The following is a 22296-nucleotide window of genomic DNA, read 5'->3' as shown; positions in this document are numbered from 1 at the left end:
TTGCATTTTGGGAAGTTAGATACATGGATACATAGATGCAGGAGTAGGCCATTCGGCCCTTCGAGCCAGCACCGCCATTCAATGTGATCATGGCTGGTTAGAGTCCTAATTGAATCCTGATAGTGTCCCAATTCAGTCCTGGATCGAGTTTAAACAAAAACAATTGATTGATGTGGCGAGAGGCCATTTACAGGGCGCTGGGACTTCTAGTGACCAACCCGCTGGAAGGGGGCGGGGAGGGGAGGGGAGGGGAGGGAGCGCCGGCGCTCGGCGGGGCGGAGGGAGGAGGGAGCGCCCGGCAGACGAATTTCAGGCGATCCCTCAGTCTCTGTGACTCCGGCGAGACATGTCGGTGGCGTTGAACTTGCGCCGCTTGCTCGCCCTCTCCACTGCGCTCAGTCTCCCAGATCTTGTGCGAGGACAGCTCGGTGAGTAGATGCACTGGGTCAGTGTTTATGTGTGTGAGGGAGAAGAGGAATCGTGGAGGATTGCATTGATTTTTCCCATGCATACAGTGCACGCACTCAGATAGAACAATTTCCAAGATAAATAATCTTACAGCATTTTCTTGCACCTTAAGAGGGGTTTTGTTTGGGCAATGGGCAAAACAAAAAAATTGTCATTGGTGCTTTTCAAAGAACATGCAAGCAACTTTAAGCCGATTAATAATTTACTAGTAAAGGTGTTGCAAAAAAAATAAATAGAGTACTGGTTAGTTTCCCAGCTACAAACCGGGGGGACAGGCAGCGACTGAAAGGAGGTTTAGTCCTGTCAGACTGGGATAGATTGCACACAGTGTTAAATAGGGTGCCACAAGTTTGCAAATTCCTTTAGACTTTGGAAACGTTCGTGTAATCTGGCATGCGTGCGTGTGTGTGTATGTATGTATGCTTGGGAGTAAAGCTTGATGTGTGCTCGCTTCCCCTCTCCCTCCTCCAGATGCAGGAAAAAAAAATTCCCAATGTTGGTGCGAGTCCAGAACCAGGGGCCGCACAGTCTTAGAATAAAGGGGAGGTCATTTAAGACTGAGGTGAGAAAAAAACCCTTTTCACCCAGAGAGTTGTGAATTTATGGAGGTAGACAAAAATGCTGGAGAAACTCAGCGGGTGCAGCAGCATCTATGGAGCGAAGGAAATAGGCAACGTTTCGGGCCGAAACCCTTCTTCAGACTGATGTGAATTTATGGAATTCCCTGCCACAGAGGGCAGTGAAGGCCAAGTCACTGGATGGATTTAAGAGAGAGTTAGATAGGGGCTAGTGGAGTCAAGGGATATGGGGAGAAGGCAGGCACGGGTTATTGATAGGGGACGATCAGCCATGATCACAATGAATGGCGGTGCTGGCTCGAAGGGCCGAATGGCCTCCTACTGCACCTATTTTCTATGTTTCTATGTTCCTCCGTCAGATCGTTCTGCTTTAATAATCCAACTCTTTCATGGGGGATAATTACCGAGCGCTCCCATTACAAACGTCTGTAGCTGAAGGTATTCTGCACTTGAAGGCTGACATGTGCAGGAAGGAACTGCAGGTGCTGGTTTACACCGAAGAAAGACACAGAATGCTGGAGTAAAGTCACCCTTGCTTTCCCTCTCTCTCTCTCCATCCCTTCCCCCATCCGAGTTCTACGACCAGTTTGACTGTCCTACTGATTAAATGTTTAAGAAGGAACTGCAGATGCTGGAAAATCAAAGGTGGACAAAAATGCTGGAGAAACTCAGCGGGTGAGGCAGCATCCATGGATCCATGCTGAGTTTCTCCAGCATTTTTGTCTACCCACTGATTAAATTGTTATCTTTGTATTTTCCCCCTAGCAAACAATTATCTATTCTGAAGAAGGGTCTCGACCCGAAACGCCACCCATTCCTTCTCTCCAGAGATGCTGCCTGTCCCGCTGTGTTACTCCAGCATTTTGCGTCTATCCATGATCTATTCTACATTTTCTTGAGCGTCATCCTCTTTGATGTCTCATTTTCACACCTTACCCTTTCAAATCTCTGTGTCTCCCACTCAGTCTGAAGAAGGAGGGTCTCGACTCGAAACGCCACCCATTCCTTCTCTCCAGAGATGCTGCCTGTCCCGCTGAGTTGCACCAGCATTTTGTGTCTATCTTCAATTGAAAGAGGTGACTTTGTTTCTATATTGGAGAGGAACAGAAATTAGTTATTATTAGTAGGGACCTGCAGTTCCTTCCTACACATTTTGGCTGCTCCACTGCGAAATCGCCTCAATGTTTGCCTACCCACAAGAAGTTTGCTTTAGTAAGGATCAGTACGGGTGTCGGGGGATTACGGGGAGAAGGCAGGAGAATGAGGTTGGTAGGGAAAGATAGATCAGCCATGATTGAATGACAGAGTAGACTTGATGGGCCGAATGGCCTAATTCTACTCTGATCACCTGTGAAGTTCTCCTCCACTCTCTGGGATTCTCCAATACTCCTTCTCGTTACAGTTCCATACCTTTTCAAGCCTCTCGTTTCCCTCTCCCCTGATTCAGTCTGAAGAAGGGTCTCGACCCGAAACGTCACCCATTCCTTCTCTCCAGAGATGCTGCCTGTCCCGCTGAGTTACTCCAGCATTTTGTGTCTGTAAACCGGCATCTGCAGTTCCTTCCACGGCAGAGTTAAATATATAGATCTGGATGTGATACTTTGATGGGAAATCTGATAGAATTGTATAAAACTATGAGAGGCACAGATAGAGAATAGTCAGAACTTTTTGTCTTCAGGTTGGAAATGTCAAATACAGGGCGGCACGGTGGCGCAGCGGTAGAGTTGCTGCCTCACAGCGCCAGTGACCAGGGTTCGATCCCGGCTACGGGCGCTGCCTGTACGGAGTTTGTTCGTTCACCCCGTGACCGCCTGGGTTTTCTCCGGGTGCTCCGGTTTCCTCCCACACTCCAAAGACATACAGGTTTGTAGGTTAATTGGCTTCGGTAAAATTGTAAATAATCCGTAGTGTGTGTAGGATAGTGTTAGTGTGCGGGGATCGGTGGTCGGCGTGGACTCGGTGGGTCGAAGGGCCAGTTTCCACACTATATCTCTAAACTAAACTAAAGGGCGTAGCTTTTGGGTGAAAGGAGCAAAGTTTAATGGAGACGTATGGGGGCAGTTGTATTACTCCGAGAGGGGTGGATGCCTGGAACTCGCTGGCAGGGGTTGTAGATCAAACAGTATTGCTGATTTGATCCGTGCCTGGTTTTGCTGCTGTTCGTGCCATGTCCAGGCAGTGTCCTTGTGAGGAATTAAGAAGGAACTGCAGATGCTTCGTCCCGATAGCATCAGAGACCCAGGTTCGATCCTGACTACGGGAGCTTGTCTGAAGATTCTACTCGACAAAACCCTGGGTATTTCCATCGCTGCCCAAAAAGGTGGCAAGATGCTCGTTCAGTTATTTAAAATTAAATTGATAGCCAAGAAACCCACAAAAAAAAATAAAAGACCAGTCCTCCAAGCTTAACTGTTTAAGAAGGAACTGCAGATGCTGGAAAATCGAAGGTAGACAAAAATGTTGGAGAAACTCAGCGGGTGCAGCAGCATCTATGGAGCAAAGGAAATAGGCAACGTTTCGGGCCGAAACCCTTAAGGAAATGGGCAACGTTTCGGGCAGAAACCCTTAAGGAAATAGGCAACGTTTCGGGCCGAAACCCTTAAGGAAATAGGCAACGTTTCGGGCCGAAACCCTTACGGGGTTCGTCCCGAAACGTTGCCTATTTCCTTCGCTCCATAGATGCTGCTGCACCCGCTGAGTTTCTCCAGCACTTTTGTCTACCTTCCTTGTGAGTAAGTTGCCTCAAGGGGAGCCGAGATCTCAGCGAAGTTGGGAACACATTTTCCGAAGTAATTAACCATGCCCAGAAATCTCTGCAGGCGTTTGCAACATCAGTGTGAGCGTGAACATTTCACTCACAGCCTCAGTCTTCGAAGGATCCGCCTTGAGACCATTATTTTTCTCCTCTATCTCGATGGTCTCTGTATGTATACAAATTAAAGTACTTGTGATGATATGTAATGACTCTGTATCATAAGTACTTAGCACAGGGGTGTTGGTGAAAGGAGATACGATAGTGGACATTAAGAGGTACGTGGATATGCAGGGAGTGGACGGATATGGACCCAGGTGTAGGCAGAGGAGATTAGTTTAAGTTGGCCTCATGGTCAGCACTGAGGGGCCTGTTTCCGTCGAAGCAAGGACCTGCAGATTCTGCTTTACTCAGAAGGCCACAGAGTGCTGGAGTAACTCAGCAGGTCAGGCAGCATCTCCGGAGAGCATGGATAGGTGACGTTTCACAGAGTGCTGGAGTAACTCAGCAGGTCAGGCAGCATCTCCGGAGAGCATGGATAGGCGATGATTGGGGGTCGGGACAAAGGCTCTGAAGAAGGGTCCCGACCCAACCCGAAACATCACCTATCCATGTTCTCCACAGATGCTGCCTGACCCGCTGAGTTACTCCAGCACTCTGTGAAACGTCACCTATCCATGTTCTCCACAGATGCTGCCTGACCCGCTGAGTTACTCCAGCACTCTGTGAAACGTCACCTATCCATGTTCTCCACAGATGCTGCCTGACCCGCTGAGTTACTCCAGCACTCTGTGAAACGTCACCTATCCATGTTCTCCACAGATGCTGCCTGACCCGCTGAGTTACTCCAGCACTCTGTGAAACGTCACCTATCCATGTTCTCCACAGATGCTGCCTGACCCGCTGAGTTACTCCAGCACTCTGTGTACTGCCGTCTGTTCTATTTTCGAAATGTATTCATTCCAATACCTCCTCTGTCAGCGAGATCCAAATATCCTCAAGTTAAACTGTGCCCCTGTCTGATGCAAGGATCCCATGGCAATTAGTGTGCCGGGAGAAACAGCAGATGCTGATCTATACCGAAGATGGACAAAATGCCAGAGTAACTCCACGGGTCGGACAGCATTTCTGGAGAGAATGAATCGGTGACATTTTTGGTCGGGTGGGGTGTTGGTCTGAGGAAGGGTTCCGATCCAAAACTTCACCCATCCTTTTTCTCCAGAGATGCTGCCTGACCCGCTGATTTCTCGGGCACATTGTGTCTATTTTCCCCACGGCCATTATCTTGGATGGATGAGGTTGCCACTTTTTTTTGACCAGTATTTATACCTCAAACTAGATTTCTCAAATCGATCATCTGGTCATCAACGAGCGGCGATTTGTGAGAGTTTGTTAGATAAGTTCAGAGATCCAGCATGGAAATGGGCCACTCGGCCCCTCGAGTCCACGCTGACCATTGATCACCCGTTCACACGAGTTCTACGTTATCCTACTTCCTCATCCGCTCCCTACACACGAGGGGCAATCGACAGAGGGCCGATTAGGTTAATACGTTCTAGGTGCAGAATGAGGCCATTCAGCCCATCAAGTTCACTCTGCCATTCAATCATGGCTGATCTGTCTTTCTCTCTCCTGCCTTCTCCCCGTAACCTCTGACACACTTACTAATCTCCCTCAGATGGTCACGTCGCACATCGACCCGGCACAGACCTAATTGCACTTTATACTGTTTTATAAATCGTGTTTCTCTGGGTATCTAAACATTTAGCTGATTAAGTTATTACATCGGATGGAAGCTGCATACCAAATCTCGTTGCACCTCTGTGCAATGACAATAAAATATATTATTACTATTATCAAGAGTCTCTGCCGTAAATATGTCCATTGACTTGGCCTCTGTGGCAACCTGCAAACCAATCAACCTACAAACACACACGTTCTTTTGATTGTGGGAGGAAACCGGAGCAGCCGGAGAAAACCCATGGGGTCAGAGGGAGAATAAACAAACTCTGTACAGACAGCACCTGTAGTCGGGATCGAACCCTGGTCTCTGCTGCTGTGAGGTTGATCTGCCCCTGTGTATAATTATTATGTCAGAGATCCGATTACCTCTAAGGCACTGCAAAATAAAAGGCATTTGAAAGAATGCTTGTAACCCCGATATTTGTTTTGGGATAAAGAGTGATGGAGCATGGAAAAGGGGCACTTCAGCCCAACTTGCCCACCGGCCAACATGTCCCAGCTAAACTGGTCCCACCTGTCTGAGTTTGGCCCATATCCCTCCAAACCTGTCCTATCCATGTACCCGTCCAACTGTTTCTTAAACGTTGGGGTAGTCCCAGCCTCAACTACCTCCTCCGGCAGCTCGTTCCGTACACCCACCACACTTTGTGTGAAAAAGTTACCCCTCAGATTCCTATTTAATCTTTTCCCCTTCACCTTAAACCTATGTTTTAGATTTGCTTAGCAACACCAATGTAATTGCTATGAGAATGTAAGCAGAAAATCTGTTAATTACGTTTATTGTGTTGTAAATCAGCACTTTGGCAAGATTATCCTCAGTTATTGTTTACAGCATTCACTTGAATATTGTCTGGGCAACTTCGAGGTTGCTTAGTGCCATTGAGATTTTCAATTGTCAACATGAATTATTTCATTCACTGCAATGAAGATGTCAAGGGATAGAAGTGAATTGATCGGTGCCTCTCGCAACCTCAAAGTGTGTTACAGTCAATTAAGTTTAGATACAGTGTGGAAACAGGCCCTTCGGCCCACCGAGTCCACGCCGACCAGCGATCCCCGCACATTAACACTATCCTACACACACAAGGGACAATTTATACTTTAACCAAGCCAATCAACCTACAAAGCTGTACGTCTTCTGGAGTGGGGGAGGAAACCCACGCGGTCACGGGGAGAACGTACAAACTCCATACAGACAGCACCTGTAGTCGGGATCGAACCGGGGTCTCTGGCGCTGTGAGGCAGCAACTCTACTGCTGCGCCACCGTGCTGCACAATCAAGTACTTTTGGTTGTAGACATGAAAACTGGTGGTTTACACAAAAGGACACAAAGTGCTGAAGGATTGACTCCAGTTTAGTTTATTGTCACGTGTACCGAGGTACAGTGAAAAGCTTTTGTTGCGCGCTAACCAGTCAGCGGAAAAACAATACATGATTACAATCGAGCCGTCCACAGTGTACAGATGCATAAGGGAATAATGTTTAGTGCAAGGTAAAGCCAGCAAAGTCCGATCAAGAAGGGTCTCTGTGCAGAGTCGTGGATGTGGCCCAGTCCATCGCACAGACCAGACACTCCCTACCATTGACCCCATCCAGAAACTCCGGAAAACAGGATAAAAGTCACATATCCCAAGCCAACTGACCATCGCAATGTTTAAGAAGCAGTTAGATAGGTAAATGGACAAGACAGGTTTGGAGGGATGTGTACCAAATGCAGGCAGGTGGGAGTAGTGTAGCTGGGAGATGTTTTGCATGTGTGGGCAAGTTGGGCCGAAGGGCCGGTTTCCACACTGTATCACTCTACGACCTGACTATAGAGGGGGAAGAATTCAGTCTGAGAATCTCCGATGGCTGCATGGTTTACTGGCTAGAACACGGCGTGTAGCGTGCGTGCTGTCGTTACCCCTTGATGTCCGCGTAAACAAGGGGCACATTGACCATCACGAGCAACATCTGACCAGAATGACATTAAATGGGTTCAAATTCAATTTGGTTCGCCCTTGGCAGCCAATAATGCGGGGAGTTTCAATTCCTGTTAAGACAGAGGGGTGGGGGAAAGGCCAAGGGAGGGGAGGAGGTTATTTGGTTAAGATCTCCAAGCATTAAACAGCTCGTTCATTTACATTTAGTCAGTGGGCTCTTGTTGGGAGAATAATGCTTGGTGTGACGCTGGCTGGCTAAACAGAAGCGAACACTGGGCCCCTTGTTATATTGGGAAATGTACCGAATTATTAATCCATGCAAACACTGAGCTATTTACAGTTTATCAGCAAGCAGATAACTCTGCATTATACACTCAACAAATCTGCAAAGGCGGCAGGATAAGACTTTCACAAAAGTGTACAAGATCGAGGGCTTTATGAATGGAGACATAGTGTGCAAGTGTGAGGAGGTGGTGAGGGGGGAGGGGACGGGATGGATTAATGAGACGGAAGCTGAAGTTGGTCACTTGACCCCTGTGCCTGCTTTGCCATCCGATGTCTGCAAAGGATGAGCCGTGTTCATACTTCATGGAAACAGCGGAGAATCTGTGGTGGACAAAAATGCTGGAGAAACTCAGCGGGACAGGCAGCATCTATGGAGCGAGGGAAATGGGCAACGTTTCGGGTCGAGACCCTTCTTCAGACCTGTGGGATTCTTTGCCATAGGAGGCCGTGGAGGTCAATTCAGTGGATATTTTTAAGGCAGAAATAGATAGATTCTTGATTAGTGCAGGTGTCAGAGGCTAGAATAGAATAATAATAATAATAATAATAAATTTTATTTATGGGCGCCTTTCAAGAGTCTCAAGGACACCTTACAAAAATTGAGCATGTAGAGGAAAAACATGTAAGGGGAATGAAATAAATAGTAGAGACATGACTAGTACACAAAGTAAAGACAGAATTCAATACAAAACACAGTATGAGGCAATTAATGCACAGATGAAAAGGGACGGGGACGTGGGGCTAAGGATAGGCAGAGGTGAAGAGATGGGTCTTGAGGCGGGACTGGAAGATGGTGAGGGACACGGAATTGCGGATCAGTTGGGGGAGGGAGTTCCAGAGCCTGGGAGCTGCCCTGGAGAAGTCTCTGTCCCCAAAACTGCGGAGGTTGGACTTGTGGATGGAGAGGAGACCGGCTGATGTGGATCTGAGGGACCGTGAGGGTTGGTAGGGGGAGAGGAGGTCAGTGAGATATGGGGGGGGCCAGATGGTGGAGGGCTTTGTAGGTGAGGACCAGGATTTTGTAGGTGATCCGGTGGGAGATGGGAAGCCAGTGAAGTTTTTTGAGGACTGGAGTGATGTGATGCCAGGATTTGGTGTGGGTGATGAGTCGGGCGGCTGCGTTCTGGACCAGTTGGAGTCGGTTGATGTAGGTGGAGCTGATGCCAAGGAGAAGTGAGTTGCAATAGTCCAGTCGGGAGGAGATGAAGGCATGGATGAGTCTTTCAGCAGCAGGCGGTGTGAGAGGGGGTCTGAGTTTGGCGATGTTGCGGAGATGAAAGAAGGAGGTTTTAATGACATGGCGGATGTGAGGCTCAAGGGAGAGGGTGGAATCAAAGATCACGCCAAGGTTGCGGGCCTGGGGAGATGGGGAGACAGTGGTGCCGTCGATGGTGAGAGTGGGGTTATTGATTTTGCTGAGTGTGGCTTTGGAGCCTATGAGGAGGAATTCTGTCTTATCGCTGTTGAGTTTGAGAATGCCTTTTATTGTCATTCAAACAGCTTGGTTTCAACGAAATTGCATTTTCTACAGTGTTAACATTACAAAATAAAAACAAGACCCACACTTAACACAATTTACACAAACATCCATCACAGTGAATCTCCAACACCTCACAGTGATGGAAGGCAAAAGTCTTATCTCTTCCCTTTGTTCTTCTCCCATGGTCCAGCAGTCCAACTGCAGCGTCGAGGCGACTGGGGCTCCCGGTTATGGGGAGAAGGGGGTTAGGAGGGAGAGATAGATCAGCCATGATTGAATGGTGGAGTGGACCCGATGGGCCGAATGGCCTAATTCTGCTCCTATGACCCATGAATCACGGAAAGTTAATCTTCAAGCTATTAGGACAGCAAAATGGAACATAGTTCTTGATTGCAAGAGGATTGGAGTACGTTGCAAACAACTTGCTCCAGTTATGGTGCAACTCAGTGGGACAGGCAGCATCTCGGCAGAGAAGGAATCTGGGTGATGTTTCGGGTTTAGGAGGGAGAGATGGATCAGCCATGATTGAATGGTGGAGTAGACTTGATGGGCTGAATGGCCTAATTCTACTCCTATCGCATAACCTTATGAACAGGCCCTTCGGCCCAACTTGTCCATGTCTTCCAAGACTCCACATCTACACTAGTCCCACCTGCCTGCAATTTGCCCACATCCACTTAAACCTTTTAAAGCAGGTGGCATGGCGGTGGAGTTGCTGCCTCACAGCGCCAGAGACCACGGTTCGATTCTGACTACAGGTGCTGTCTGTACGGAGTTTGCACGTTCTCCCCCTGACTGTGTGGGGTTTTCTCCGGGTGCTCCGGTCAGCATGGACAAGATGGGCCGAATGGCCGGTTTCTGTGCCGTACAGCTGGGTCACCTCCGTGCTGCAGAGTGTGCGCATCTTGTGTCCGAGTGCAGGCACAGGCAAATAATTTGCTGAGTCAGCAGAATGCTATTGTCTATTGATAGAGGGACTGAATGCAGAAATCTAGTTGAACAAAGCATTGACTTGACCACACCTGGAGTCGTGTGCGTGGTATTGGTTTTCATCGCGGAAAAATACTGATGTATCTGCAGTTCAATAAATTCCTCCATGATTTCCTGGAGATTTATCTTCCTTTGTTCATCTTGTTCCAGGTGATGGATGTGGACATACGGTGACCGGCCCTGAGAGTGGCACCTTGGCGACCATGGACTACCCTGGCACCTACCCCAACCACACCTGGTGCAGGTGGCAGATCCGTGTGGCAGAGGGGAAGGCAGTCATGTTGATGTTTGCTGACTTGGACATCGAGTACTCTGAGAATTGCTCCTCCGATTCTGTGCACGTCACTGCTTCACCCGCCAATGGCAGCTACGGTAAGGGGTCAACAATTTGGGGTCAAGTTGGTGGCTCGTTTAGTTTAGAGACTCGGCGTGGAAACAGGCCCTTCGGCCCACCGAGTCCGCGTCAACCAGCGATCCCCGCACACTAAGACTATCGCTCGCACGCACGCGCACACTCACTCACTCACACACACACTCACACACACACACACTCACTCACACACGCACTCACACACACACTCACACACACACTCACTCACACACACACGCTCACACACACCCGGCACCACACACACACACACACACACACACACACACACACACGCACACACCCACACACACTCTCACACACACACTCACACACACGCACACCACTCACAACACACACACACACTCCACTCACACACACACTTCACACACCACCACACACCTCACACCACTCCACACTCACACACACACACACACACACACTCACACACACACTCACACACACACTCACTCACACACACACTCACACACTCACACACTCACTCACACACTCACACACTCACTCACACACTCACACACACACTCACACTCACTCACACACACTCACTCACTCACACACACACTCACATTCACTCACACACTCGCACTCACACTCACTCACACACTCTCACTCACACACACTCACACACTCACACTCACTCACACACTCACTCACACACACTCACATTCACTCACACACTCTCACTCACACACACTCACTCACTCACACACTCTCACACACACTCACACACTCTCACACACTCTCACACACACTCACACACACTCACACACACTCACTCACTCACACGGTTTTACAAATACGCCAAGCCAATTAATCTACAAACCTGTACATCTTTGGAGTGTGGGAGGAAACCGAAGATCTCGAAGAAAACCCACGCGGTCACGGGGAGAACGTGCAGCAAACCACCCGTAGCCAGGATCGAACCTGGGCCTCTGGCGCTGTGAGGCAGCAACTCTACCGCTGTGCCACCGTGCCGCCCTTAGCTGTGTTCTGTAATATGCTGTGGATGTAGAATTGTCCCCAGTGTGTGGACAGTGCTAGTGTGCGGGGATCGCTGGTCTTGGTTTCTTGGTCCTCCAAAATATTCCAAATGGAATTTAAACTGGAGGTGGTGGAGGGAGGACTTAAGCCAGAAAGGGTTTTTGGGAAGAAAGAGCTACCTTAACTTTAGTTGCGTCTGGTTGGGTAACTATAGTAGGGTGGAGATTATTCCATGCTTTAATAGTGCGGGGGAAGAACGAATTGCTGTACACATCTGTCTTGGTTGCTGGAATCTCAAATTGGATCGAATGTCCTCGTCTGCTCCTAATTGGTTTGGTGCTGACTCAGTGGGCCGAAGGGCCTGTTTCTGCGCTGTATCTCTAAAGTAAACTCATTGATAAATTCTTTGAAATGTGTTTTGAAGACATTTTGTTGTGAAGTTTGTAGCTGAACCATAGTGTGAACAGTAAGAACTCTCTCCCACTGGCAGGTAGCAAATTGTTATTGTAATGATGTTATACACAAAACACAACAAATCGTGGCATGAGTAATGTTTATAAAAATAAGACGTTATCAAACCTCATTATGATGTGAACTTTGCCGTCCGTTTAATCTCCTAGGGAATAGTTTTGTTTAAATACTTCCCATTCCTGAAATTCTCTGGCTGCCATTATTCAACACCGAACTGCAAAGTGTCACAAACAGAAGCCAGTCCTCTGTGACTGAGGCGCTTTCCGCGGCCTCGACTGATCATCGTGGTCTGTCCCTTCCTCCATTTCCCAGCTCCGAGCAAGACAGACGTTCCTTGGCCATTGGCCGAGAAAGTACCGATGCTTATTTAGTTTAGTTTAGAGGCACAGCTCGGAAACTGACCCTTCGGCCCACCGAATCCGCACCGACCAGCGATCCCCGCACACTAATGCCCCATGTCCCACTTAGGAAACCTGAACGGAAACCTCTGGAGACCTTGCGCCCCACCCAAGGTTTCTGTGAGGTTCCCGGAGGTTTTCGTCAGTCTCCCTACCTGCTTCCACTACCTGCAACCTCCGGCAACCACCTGCAACCTCCGGGAACCGCACGGAAACCTTGGGTGGGGCACAAAGTCTCCAGAGGTTTCCATTCAGGTTTCCTAAGTGGGACAGGGGCATTAACACTATCCTACACACACTAGAGACAATTTACACTTGTACTATGTATACAAACCCAAGCCAATTAACCTAAAAAACCTGTATGTCTTTGGAGTGTGGGAGGAAACCGAATATCTCGGATAAAACCCATGAGGTCTGAAGACTGGTCTTGATCCGAAACGTCACCCATTCCTTCTCTCCAGAGATGCTGCCTGTCCCGCTGAGTTACTCCAGCTTTCTGTGTCTATCTTCAGTTTAAACCAGCATCTGCAGATCCTTCCTACACATGGAACCAGAGGTGGCCTGTTTCCATGCTGTATCTCTAAAATCTACTTATCCTTGTCCTTATCCTTGTCCACATTCCCCCTGAAGGTATTCGGGTCATCTTCTGGTTCCTACAGGTGGCAGTAGACACATCAGTGACTGCTGTGCTGTGGTCTAATTTGACATAAAGGGCACATTCACCAAGTGGATTTTAAAGAATAAACTATCTTTGCGAAATTGGATATATGAGTGTGAAGTGACTCTTTCAGGAATCATGTCCATTGATACAGTGATACAGGCACCTTTCTCTCGGCCTCAATGGCTTCAAGGGGAAACTGCCTGTGCTAGCACAATTAGACGGGCTGAGTGGTCTTCTGCACTTCTGCAATTTTTATCAGAATATAAAGTGCATGGCAGGTGCTCCGAAAAAGCAAATGAGCCAGAATATTTGCAAGGCAGCTACCTGATTGGGTTTACTTTTTAGTATTGGCACGTGTACCGAGGTACAGTGAAAAGCTTTTGTTGCGTGCTACCCAGTCAGCAGAAAGAATATACAGGATTACAATCGAGCCGTCCACAGTGTGCAGACACATGATAAAGGGAATAACGTTTAGTGCAAGGTAAAGTCCGATTAAGGATAGTTTAAAGATGTCAACAAAATAGAGAGACTACAGAGGAGATTTACTAGAATGTTGCCTGGGTTTCAGCACCTAAGTTACAGAGAAAGATTGAACAAGATAGGTCTTTATTCTTTGGAGCGCAGAAGGTTAAGGGGAGACTTGATAGAGGTCTTTAATATTATGAGAGGGATAGACAGAGTTGACGTGGATAAGCTTTTTCCATTGAGAGTAGGGAGAGAATTAAGGGACAAAAGTTTAGGGATAACATGAGGGGGAACTTCTTTACTCAGAGAGTGGTAGCTGTGTGGAATGAGCTTCCAGTGGAAGTGGTGGAGGCAGGTTCGATTTTATCATTTAAAAATAAATGGGATAGGTATATGGATGGGAAAGGAATGGAGGGTTATGGTCTGAGTGCAGGTAGATGGGACTAGGAGAGAGTAAGTGTTCGGCACGGACTAGAAGGGCCGAGATGGCCTGTTTCCGTGCTCGCTGGTCCGGGTGTAGACCGCTTTTCGGAGCTCCCGCAACGCGACTTCTCCCGCCTGTGAGAAGTCGCGTTGCGACCCGGAGCGGGGCCGTTAATCGCCCGGCGCGGCTTTAATGGCCGCGGGACATTCCAGCGCCCATTCCAGCTCCAACTTTGGACTTCTGGGCCTGGAGTGGGCCGTACATCGCCCGGCGCGGCCTTAAATGGCGTTGGGACTTACCATCGCCCACCTGGGGCTTCGACATCGGGAGAGAAATGGTACACAGGGGAGAGACAAGACTTTGCCTTCCATCACAGTGAGGAGGAGATTCACTGTGATGGATGTTTGTGTAAATTGAATTGTTTTATGTCTTGTAGGAATTGTGTTGTTTGTATGGCTGTGGAAACGGAGTTTCGTTTGAGCCTCACTGAGGTTCAAATGACATGTAATAAATATTGTGTTGTATTGTAATTGTTATATGGTTATGTGGTCTCCAATGAGGTAGATGGGAGGTCAGGACCGCTCTCCAGTTGTGACTTTTCACAGTTGCAACACAGAGGCAATTTGATTTATCTACATGTGGAACATTCCCAGTTCAAGATGGCGACAAGCCATCTGTGTCAGTGAAACTCTGGTGTTTGGTGAATCAAAATAAATATTTTTTAGTAACGGCCTTTATTTAGGTTACCTAGGCGCCAAAAGATTTTTGTTCTATGATTCAGTTATCCAGTAATCCTAGTCAAAAATGCGTAGGAAGGAACTGCAGATGAATGAACGAATGAGTTTATTGGCCAAGTATTCACATACAAGGAATTTGCCTTGGTGCTCCGCCCGCAAGTGACAACATGACATACAGTGACAGTTAAGAATGGTACATAAAACATTAAACATTAATAATGAAACATTATTGATTAAACATGTGAATTAAATAAAATACCAAAGCAAAGGGAGGCTACAGATTTTTGGCTGTTGAGTAGAGCTACTACGCGTGGATAAAAGCTGTGTTTATGTCTGGCTGTGGCAGCTTTGACAGTCCGGAGTCGCCTTCCAGAGGGAAGTGATTCAAAGAGTTTGTGGCCAGGGTGAGAGGGGTCAGAGATGATCTTGCCCGCTCGCTTCCTGGCCCTTGCAGTGTACAGTTCATCAATGGAGGGAAGGTTGCAGCCAATAACCTTCTCTCAACGTTAGGTTTGCACCAATGGCCGAGGATGTTCAAACCGTCGCCGTCTAAAGTCAATGTTTGTGCTGAACCAAAATAATTAATTGTGGTCATTAATATGCTGAGTATTCTTACACCTGGACTCCACCAGTCCAATGAGAATGGTCATGTGATAGGAGAAGGATTAGGCCACTCGGCCCATCATGTCTACTCCGCCATTCAATCGTGGCTTGTATTCACTGGAGTTTAGAAGGATGAGGGAGGATCTTATAGAAACGTATAAAAGGACTGGACAAGCTAGATGCAGGAAAAATGTTCCCAATGTTGGGCGAGTCCAGAAACAGGGGCCACAGTCTTAGAATAAAGGGGAGGCCATTTAAGACTGAGGTGAGAAAAAACGGTTTCACCCAGAGAGTTGTGAATTTGTGGAATTCCCTGCCACAGAGGGCAGTGGAGGCCAAGTCACTGGATGGATTTACGAGAGAGTTAGATAGAGCTCTAGGGGCTAGTGGAGTCAAGGGATATGGAGAGAAGGCAGGCATGGGTTATTGATAGGGGACGATCAGCCATGATCACAAATTGAATGGCGGTGCTGGCTCGAAGGGCCGAATGGCCTCCTCCTGCACCTATTTTCTATGTCTGATCTTGGTCCTGACCACCCATCCACCTCATTAGAGACCCTCGGACTATCTCTAATCGGACTTGACTGGACTTTAACTTGCACCAAACATTACTCCCTTCATCTTGTAGCTGTACACTGTGCGTGGTTTCATTGTAACCACGTGTGGTCTTCCCGCTGACTGTGTAGTACGCAACAACAGAGCTTTTCATTGTACCTCGGTACACACGACAATAAACTAAACTAATGTAAAGGTCAGTACCAGATGCCAGAGTTACGCACAGTGTTTAGTCTGAGCACTGGGTCCAGATGATGACACAAGATGTGGGCGGACAGCAACATCAGCGCTTGGCCCTGTCTGAAATACATTGCGACACGCACATTGTGCAACAACATGCAGTGTATGGACATCAATTACACAATCGGCTGTCGCCCAGTAAACAACCAAACATCTCGTATAGTAACACGACACACAAAGTGCTGGAGGTACCTGGCGGGTCAGGCAGCGTCTGTGGCGGACGGACAGACAATCTTTTGGGTCAGGACTCTTCTTCAGAGACTGAGGTCCCATGGTGTCGGGGGGTTACTGAGAGAAAGCAGAAGAATGGGGTTAGGAGGTTGAGATAGGTCGGCCATGATTGAATGGCGGACTAGGCTTGATGGGCCGAATGGCCTAATTCTGCTCCTATCACTTATGAGGATATCATTTTTTTTAAAAATATTTTTATTCGAAGCATATACATATCATAACCAAAACACGATTTGCTTACCAGTTACATATAAACACAGCTTCTAAATTTTTTATACATTTTTTTTAAAGATAGAGCTATAGAGAGAGAAGAATTAAGGGAAGAGAAAAAGGAAACTATAAGTTAATAAAGAGGGGGGGGGAGAAAAAAAACCACAAAGAGGATTACCAATAACACAATTTTGTGGATAGGTCCGTAGATTATAGAGTGCTCATCTAGTCCTCTAATATCTAAATATCTAAACCAGTAACAAAGTGCTGAAGGAACTCAGTGGGTCGGGCAGCGTCTGTGAAGGGAATGGGCAGTCGATGTTTCAGGTTTGGTCCTTTCTCCAGCCTGCCTGTCCTGCAGAGTTCCTCCAGTACTTTGTGTTCTGTTTAAGATTCGGCATCTGCGGTTCCTTGTGTCTCCATCTAAAGCAGTAGGTTTCCTAAAATTCTGCATAGTCCACTGTTTCATAGACTCTCAAGAGAGAGCTAGATAGGGCTCCTAAAGATAGCAGAGTCAGGGAATATAGGGAGAAGGCAGGAACGGGGTACTTATTGGGGATGATCAGCCATGATCACATTGAATGGCGGTGCTGGCTCGAAGGGCCGAATGGCCTCCTCCTGCACCTATTGTCTATTGACTATTGACTATGGAAACTTTCTTTTAAAGGAGTATTTAAGTTTGCAAATATATTATATTTGAAGGAGGATTACTAAAGCAAAACACTTTATCGTGTAAAATACAAAGTGCTGGAGTAACTCAGTGGGGTGGCAGCATCTGTGGAGGACATGGATAGGCAATGTTTTGGGTTGGGGCCCTACTGCAGACATTGAAGTTTGAAGGCATCTGAAGCTAAAAAAACACAAAGTGCTGGAGTACCTACAGGACGGCATGACGGAGCAGCGGTAAAGTTGCTGCCTCACAGCGCCAGAGACCCGGGTTCGATCCCGATTATGGGTGCTGTCTGTACGGAGTTTAAACGTTCTCCCTGTGGCCGCGTGGGTTTTCTCCGGGTGCTCCGGTTTCCTCCCACACTCCAAAGGCCTGCAGTTTTGCAGCTTAATTGGCTTTGGTAAAAATTGTACCTAGTGTGCAGATTGTGTTAGTGTACAGGGATCGCTGGTCGGCGCGGACTTGGTGGACCGAAGGGCCTGTTTCTGCACTGCATCTCTAAGGTCTAAAGTCACTTTTGTCTGATCATAGAAACAAGTGTACAAAAAAATGTTTTTATAAGACAAGGGAGTGATCATTTAAAACTGAGGAGAGGACAAACTTCTTTGCCAGTTTACTCCCAAGAATCTTTGGAATTCTTTTCCCCAGAGAATCACTGATGCTCAGAGTTAGAGAATATTTATGACTGATAATGGCAAACACTTGTGGCACAGGAAACGAGGGAGGTGAGGATAGATTAGGGGCCGGTGTTGAAGTGGGAGATAAATAGAGTAATACCGTGTGGAAAAAGGCCCTTCGGCCCAACTTGCCCACACCAGCCAACATGTCCCAGCTACATTAGTCCCACCTGCCCGCGTTTGAAACATAGAGTAATTAAGTTTATTGGCCAAGTATTCACCTACAAGGAATTTGCCTTGGTGCTCCGCCCACAAGTAACAACATGACATACAGTGACAGTTACGAATGACTCAGAAAACACTAAACATTAATAATAATAAAACATTAATGATAAAACACCATTGATCAAGCATGTGAACCAACAAAATACCAGATCAAAGGGAGGCTACAGATTTTTGGCTGTTGAGTAGAGCTACTCCTCGTGGATAAAAACTGTTTTTATGTCTGGCTGTGGCAGCTTTGACAGTCCGGAGTCGCCTTCCAGTGGGAAGTGATTCAAAGAGTTTGTGGCCAGGAACATAGTAAATAGGTGCAGGAGGAGGCCATTTGACCGTTCGAGCCAGCACCGCCATTTAATGTGATCATGGCTGATCATCCGAAATCAGTATACTGTTCCTGCTTTCTCCCCATATCACCTTGATTCCGTTAGCCCCATGGATGTTCCCACGGTTTGGCCCCATATCCCTCAATAAACCAATAAAAAATGAGAGACACAAGAAACTGCAGCTGTTGGAATCTTGAATAAAAGACAAAGGGTGGTGGGTGTATGGAACGAGCTGCCAGAGGAGGTAGTTGAGGCTGGGACTGTCCCAACGTTAAAGAAACTCTTAGACAGCGACATGGATAGGAGAGGTTTGGAGGGATATGGACCAAACGCAGGCAGGTGGGACTAGTGTAGCTGGGACATGTTGGTCGGTGTGGTCAAGTTGAGCCGAAGGGTCTAAAGCAGTGGTTCCCAACGTGGGGCTTACGCCCCACAGGGGGGCAATTTGATTTTTAAGGGGGGCAATTGAGCGCGACTGAGGAGGTCTGGGTCCAAATTTTCGATTTTTATTTTTTTGGATTTTCCATCAGGTAAACATATGTAGTTTATGTTTCAGATGTTATTTTGAGTAAATAATTTTTTTTGGGTAATAAAGGGTGGGGGGGGGGGGGGGCATCAGGATTTTAGAGGTGATTAGGTGGGGCATGGCCAAAAAAAGGTTGGGAACCACTGGTCTAAAGAATTGTCCTGACCCGAAACGTCACCTATCCATGTGCCCGACCCGCTGAGTTACTCCAGCACTTTGTGTCTTTTTGGTAAACCTGCGGTAGCGGTAGAGTTTCTGCCGTACAGCGCCAGGGACCCGGGTTCGATCCCGACTACGAGTGCTGTCTGTACGGAGTTTGCACGTTCTCCCCGTGACCTGCGTGGGTTTTCTCCGAGATCGTCGGTTTCCTCCCACACTCCAAAGACGTACAGGTTTGTAGGATAATAGGTTTGGTGTAAATGTAAATTGTCCCTAGTGTGTGTGGGATAGTGTTCGTGTACGGGATCACTGGTCGGTGGGGACTAGTTGGGCCGAAGGGCCTGTTTTCATGATGTATCTCCAAACTAAACAATTGTAATTAATTACTGCAGAGTTCCCATGGTACTATGTTAAAGGAGAGCAGGTGCACTATTGGCCACCTAGGATTATGGCTATTCATTTATTGTATTTGTGTCATTTTCATTTGTGAGTTATTGTGTTATTGGGCCTGTAAAGCTGCAGCAAGCAAATTTTATTTGGTCAGCTGCAGTACACATGACAATAAAACACTCTTGGGGCAAGTCAGAGTACTTGGTGGGCACAAGGAACTGCAGATGCTGGTACCATGTGAAGAACACAGTGTGTAAGAAAGAACTGCAGAAGCTGGTTTAAACCGAAGGTAGACACAAAATGCAGGAGCAACTCAGCGGGACAGGCAGCATCTCTGGAGAGAAGGAATGGGTGACGTTTCGGGTCGAGACCCTTTTTCATACTGATGTCGGGCCGAACATAGTGCTGAAGTTACTCAGTGGGTCAGGCAGCATCAGTCTCAAGAAGAGTCCCGACCCAAAACGTCACCTATCCATGTTCTGCACAGATGCTGCCTGACCCGCTGAGTTACTCCAGCACTCTGTGAAACGTCACCTATCCATGTTCTCCACAGATGCTGCCTGACCCGCTGAGTTACTCCAGCACTCTGTGAAACGTCACCTAGCCATGTTCTCCACAGATGCTGCCTGACCCACTGAGTTACTCCAGCACTCTGTGTTCTACCCAGTATTCTGCCTTGTAATCGGCACAGCGGGTGGAGCTGCTGCCTCACAGAAACAGAGACGCTGGTTCAATCCTGATCTCGGGTGCTGTCTGTGTGGAGTTTACACGTTCTTCCCTTTGACCACGTGGGTTCCCCCCCCCCCCCCCCCCCCCCCCCCCCCCCCCCCACCCCACATCCCAAAGACGTGCAGATTTGCAAGTTAATCATCTCTCTCTAAACTGCCCCTGCCGTGTAGGGATTGGATGAGAAAGTGAGATGCCCTAGAACCAGTGTGAGCGGGCGATCGATGGTCGGTATGGACTCGATGGGCCGAAGGACCTGTTTCCATGCTGTATCTCTAAACTAATCCGAGAAACAATTTTTTTAGGTGTGGGAAAAGACACAAAATGCTGGAGCAACTCAGCGAGACAGGCAGCATCTCTTCAGAGAAGGAATGGGTGATGTTTCGGGTCAAGACTCTTCTTCAGACTGAAGAGAGGCTGCCTGTCCCGCTGAGTTACTCCAGCTTTTTGCGTCTATTGGAGCGCCAGGCAGCATCTCCGGAGAACGTGGATAGGTGACGTTTCAGGTCGGGAGCCTTCGTTACCTGGGTCACTGGGGCTGTGAGTTAGCGGCTCGGTGAGATCCCGACAATGCTGAAGTGTGTCGGCCGCATGAGAAATGTGCCACATAAAAACGAATGATACAGCACAACTTTAACAGCTGCTGTGTGGGCAGATTTAATTTGTGTGACCTTTCCAAGCTCTGTTGGCTTTGGAGCTGAACGAGCTGCAAGCTGAAAGTTAATTGAATGTTACTGGTGAAATGAATAGCGTGGGTTACCGTACTCTGTGTAAATAAAGACAAGGAGGACAGATCTCACAAACGCAGAGCCCCCAGAAGCTGTTCGGGACTAATAAAGGGATCGTCTTGTTCGTCACATGGGAAATAAGACAGTCAATTAATGCACTGCACTCTCCCCAAACACATGTGGCACGGTGGCGCAGCGGTAGAGTTGCTGCCTCACAGCGCCAAAGACCCGGGTTCCATCCTGACTACCGGTGCTGTCTCTACGGAGTTTGTACCTTCTCCCTGTGACCGCGTGGGTTTTCTCCGGGTGCTCCAGTTTCCTCCCACACTCCAAAGACCTGCAGGTTTGTGGATTCATAAGGTCATAAGTGATAGGAGTAGAATTAGACCATTTGGCCCATCAAGTCTACTCTGCCATTCAATTGTGGCTGATGTATCTCTCCCTCCTAACCCCATTCTCCTGCCTTCTCCCCGTAACCTCTGACACCTACACTAATCAAGGAGCTATCTCTGCCTCAAAAATACCCATTGACTTGGTCTCCACATAGAATTCCACAGATTCGCCACCCTCTGGCGAAAGACATTTCTCCTCATCTCCTTCCTAAAATTGGGTAAATTGGCTTCTGTAAATCGCTCCTAATGTGTAGGGTGTGAAACTGGGATAACATCGGACTCGTTTAAGGGTAGACAAAAATGCTGGAGAAACTCAGCGGGTGAGGCAGCATCTATGGAGCGAAGGAATAGGTGACGTTTCGGGTCTCGACTCCTTCGCTCCATAGATGCTGCTTCAACCGCTGAGTTTCTCCAGCATTTTTGTCTACCTTCAATTTTTCCAGCATCTGCAGTTCTTTCTTAAACACTAGTTTAAGGGTGATCTTTGGACCTCAATGGTCTGAAGGACCTGTTTACATGCTGTATCTCTAAACTAAACGGAATAATTGTTTCTTGGTTCAGTCTCGGACATACAGCGTGGAAACAGGCCCTTCAGCCCACCGAGTCCACGCCGACCAGCGAGCACCAGTTCACACTAGTTCTATGTTATCCCACTTTAAGATCCACTCCTTATCCACTGGGGACAATTTACCGCAGTTTAGTTTAGTTTAGAGATACAGCGCGGAAACAGGCCCTTCGGCCCACCGAGTCTGCACCGTCCAGCGATCCCCGCACACTAACATTATCCCACACACACACGAGGGACAATTTTTTTTTACATTTGAGTTGATGATCTGAGTTGGATGATCAGCCATGATCATATTGAATGGCGGTGCAGGCACGAAGGGCCGAATGGCCTCC

The 22296-nt window shown here is 47.8% G+C and overlaps 1 protein-coding gene across 1 annotated transcript in view; it reads left to right on the top strand.

The window, feature by feature from the left end:
* The first annotated feature begins 254 nt into the window (after positions 1 to 254).
* The window catches only part of LOC116988208 (discoidin, CUB and LCCL domain-containing protein 1-like), a 57107-nt gene continuing 35065 nt past the window's right edge, over positions 255 to 22296 (top strand). The window contains exons 1-2 of the mRNA XM_033044761.1: positions 255 to 428; positions 10370 to 10698. Coding sequence (XP_032900652.1) covers positions 347 to 428; positions 10370 to 10698 — 411 coding nt within the window. The 5' untranslated portion in view covers positions 255 to 346. The remainder of the gene's footprint in view (positions 429 to 10369; positions 10699 to 22296) is intronic.

This window comes from Amblyraja radiata, chromosome 27, assembly GCF_010909765.2.
Source record: "Amblyraja radiata isolate CabotCenter1 chromosome 27, sAmbRad1.1.pri, whole genome shotgun sequence".
Classification (NCBI taxonomy): Eukaryota; Metazoa; Chordata; class Chondrichthyes; order Rajiformes; family Rajidae; genus Amblyraja; species Amblyraja radiata.
The sequence above is the reverse complement of the archived record's forward strand: the minus strand, read 5'-3'. Positions and strand labels throughout refer to the sequence as shown.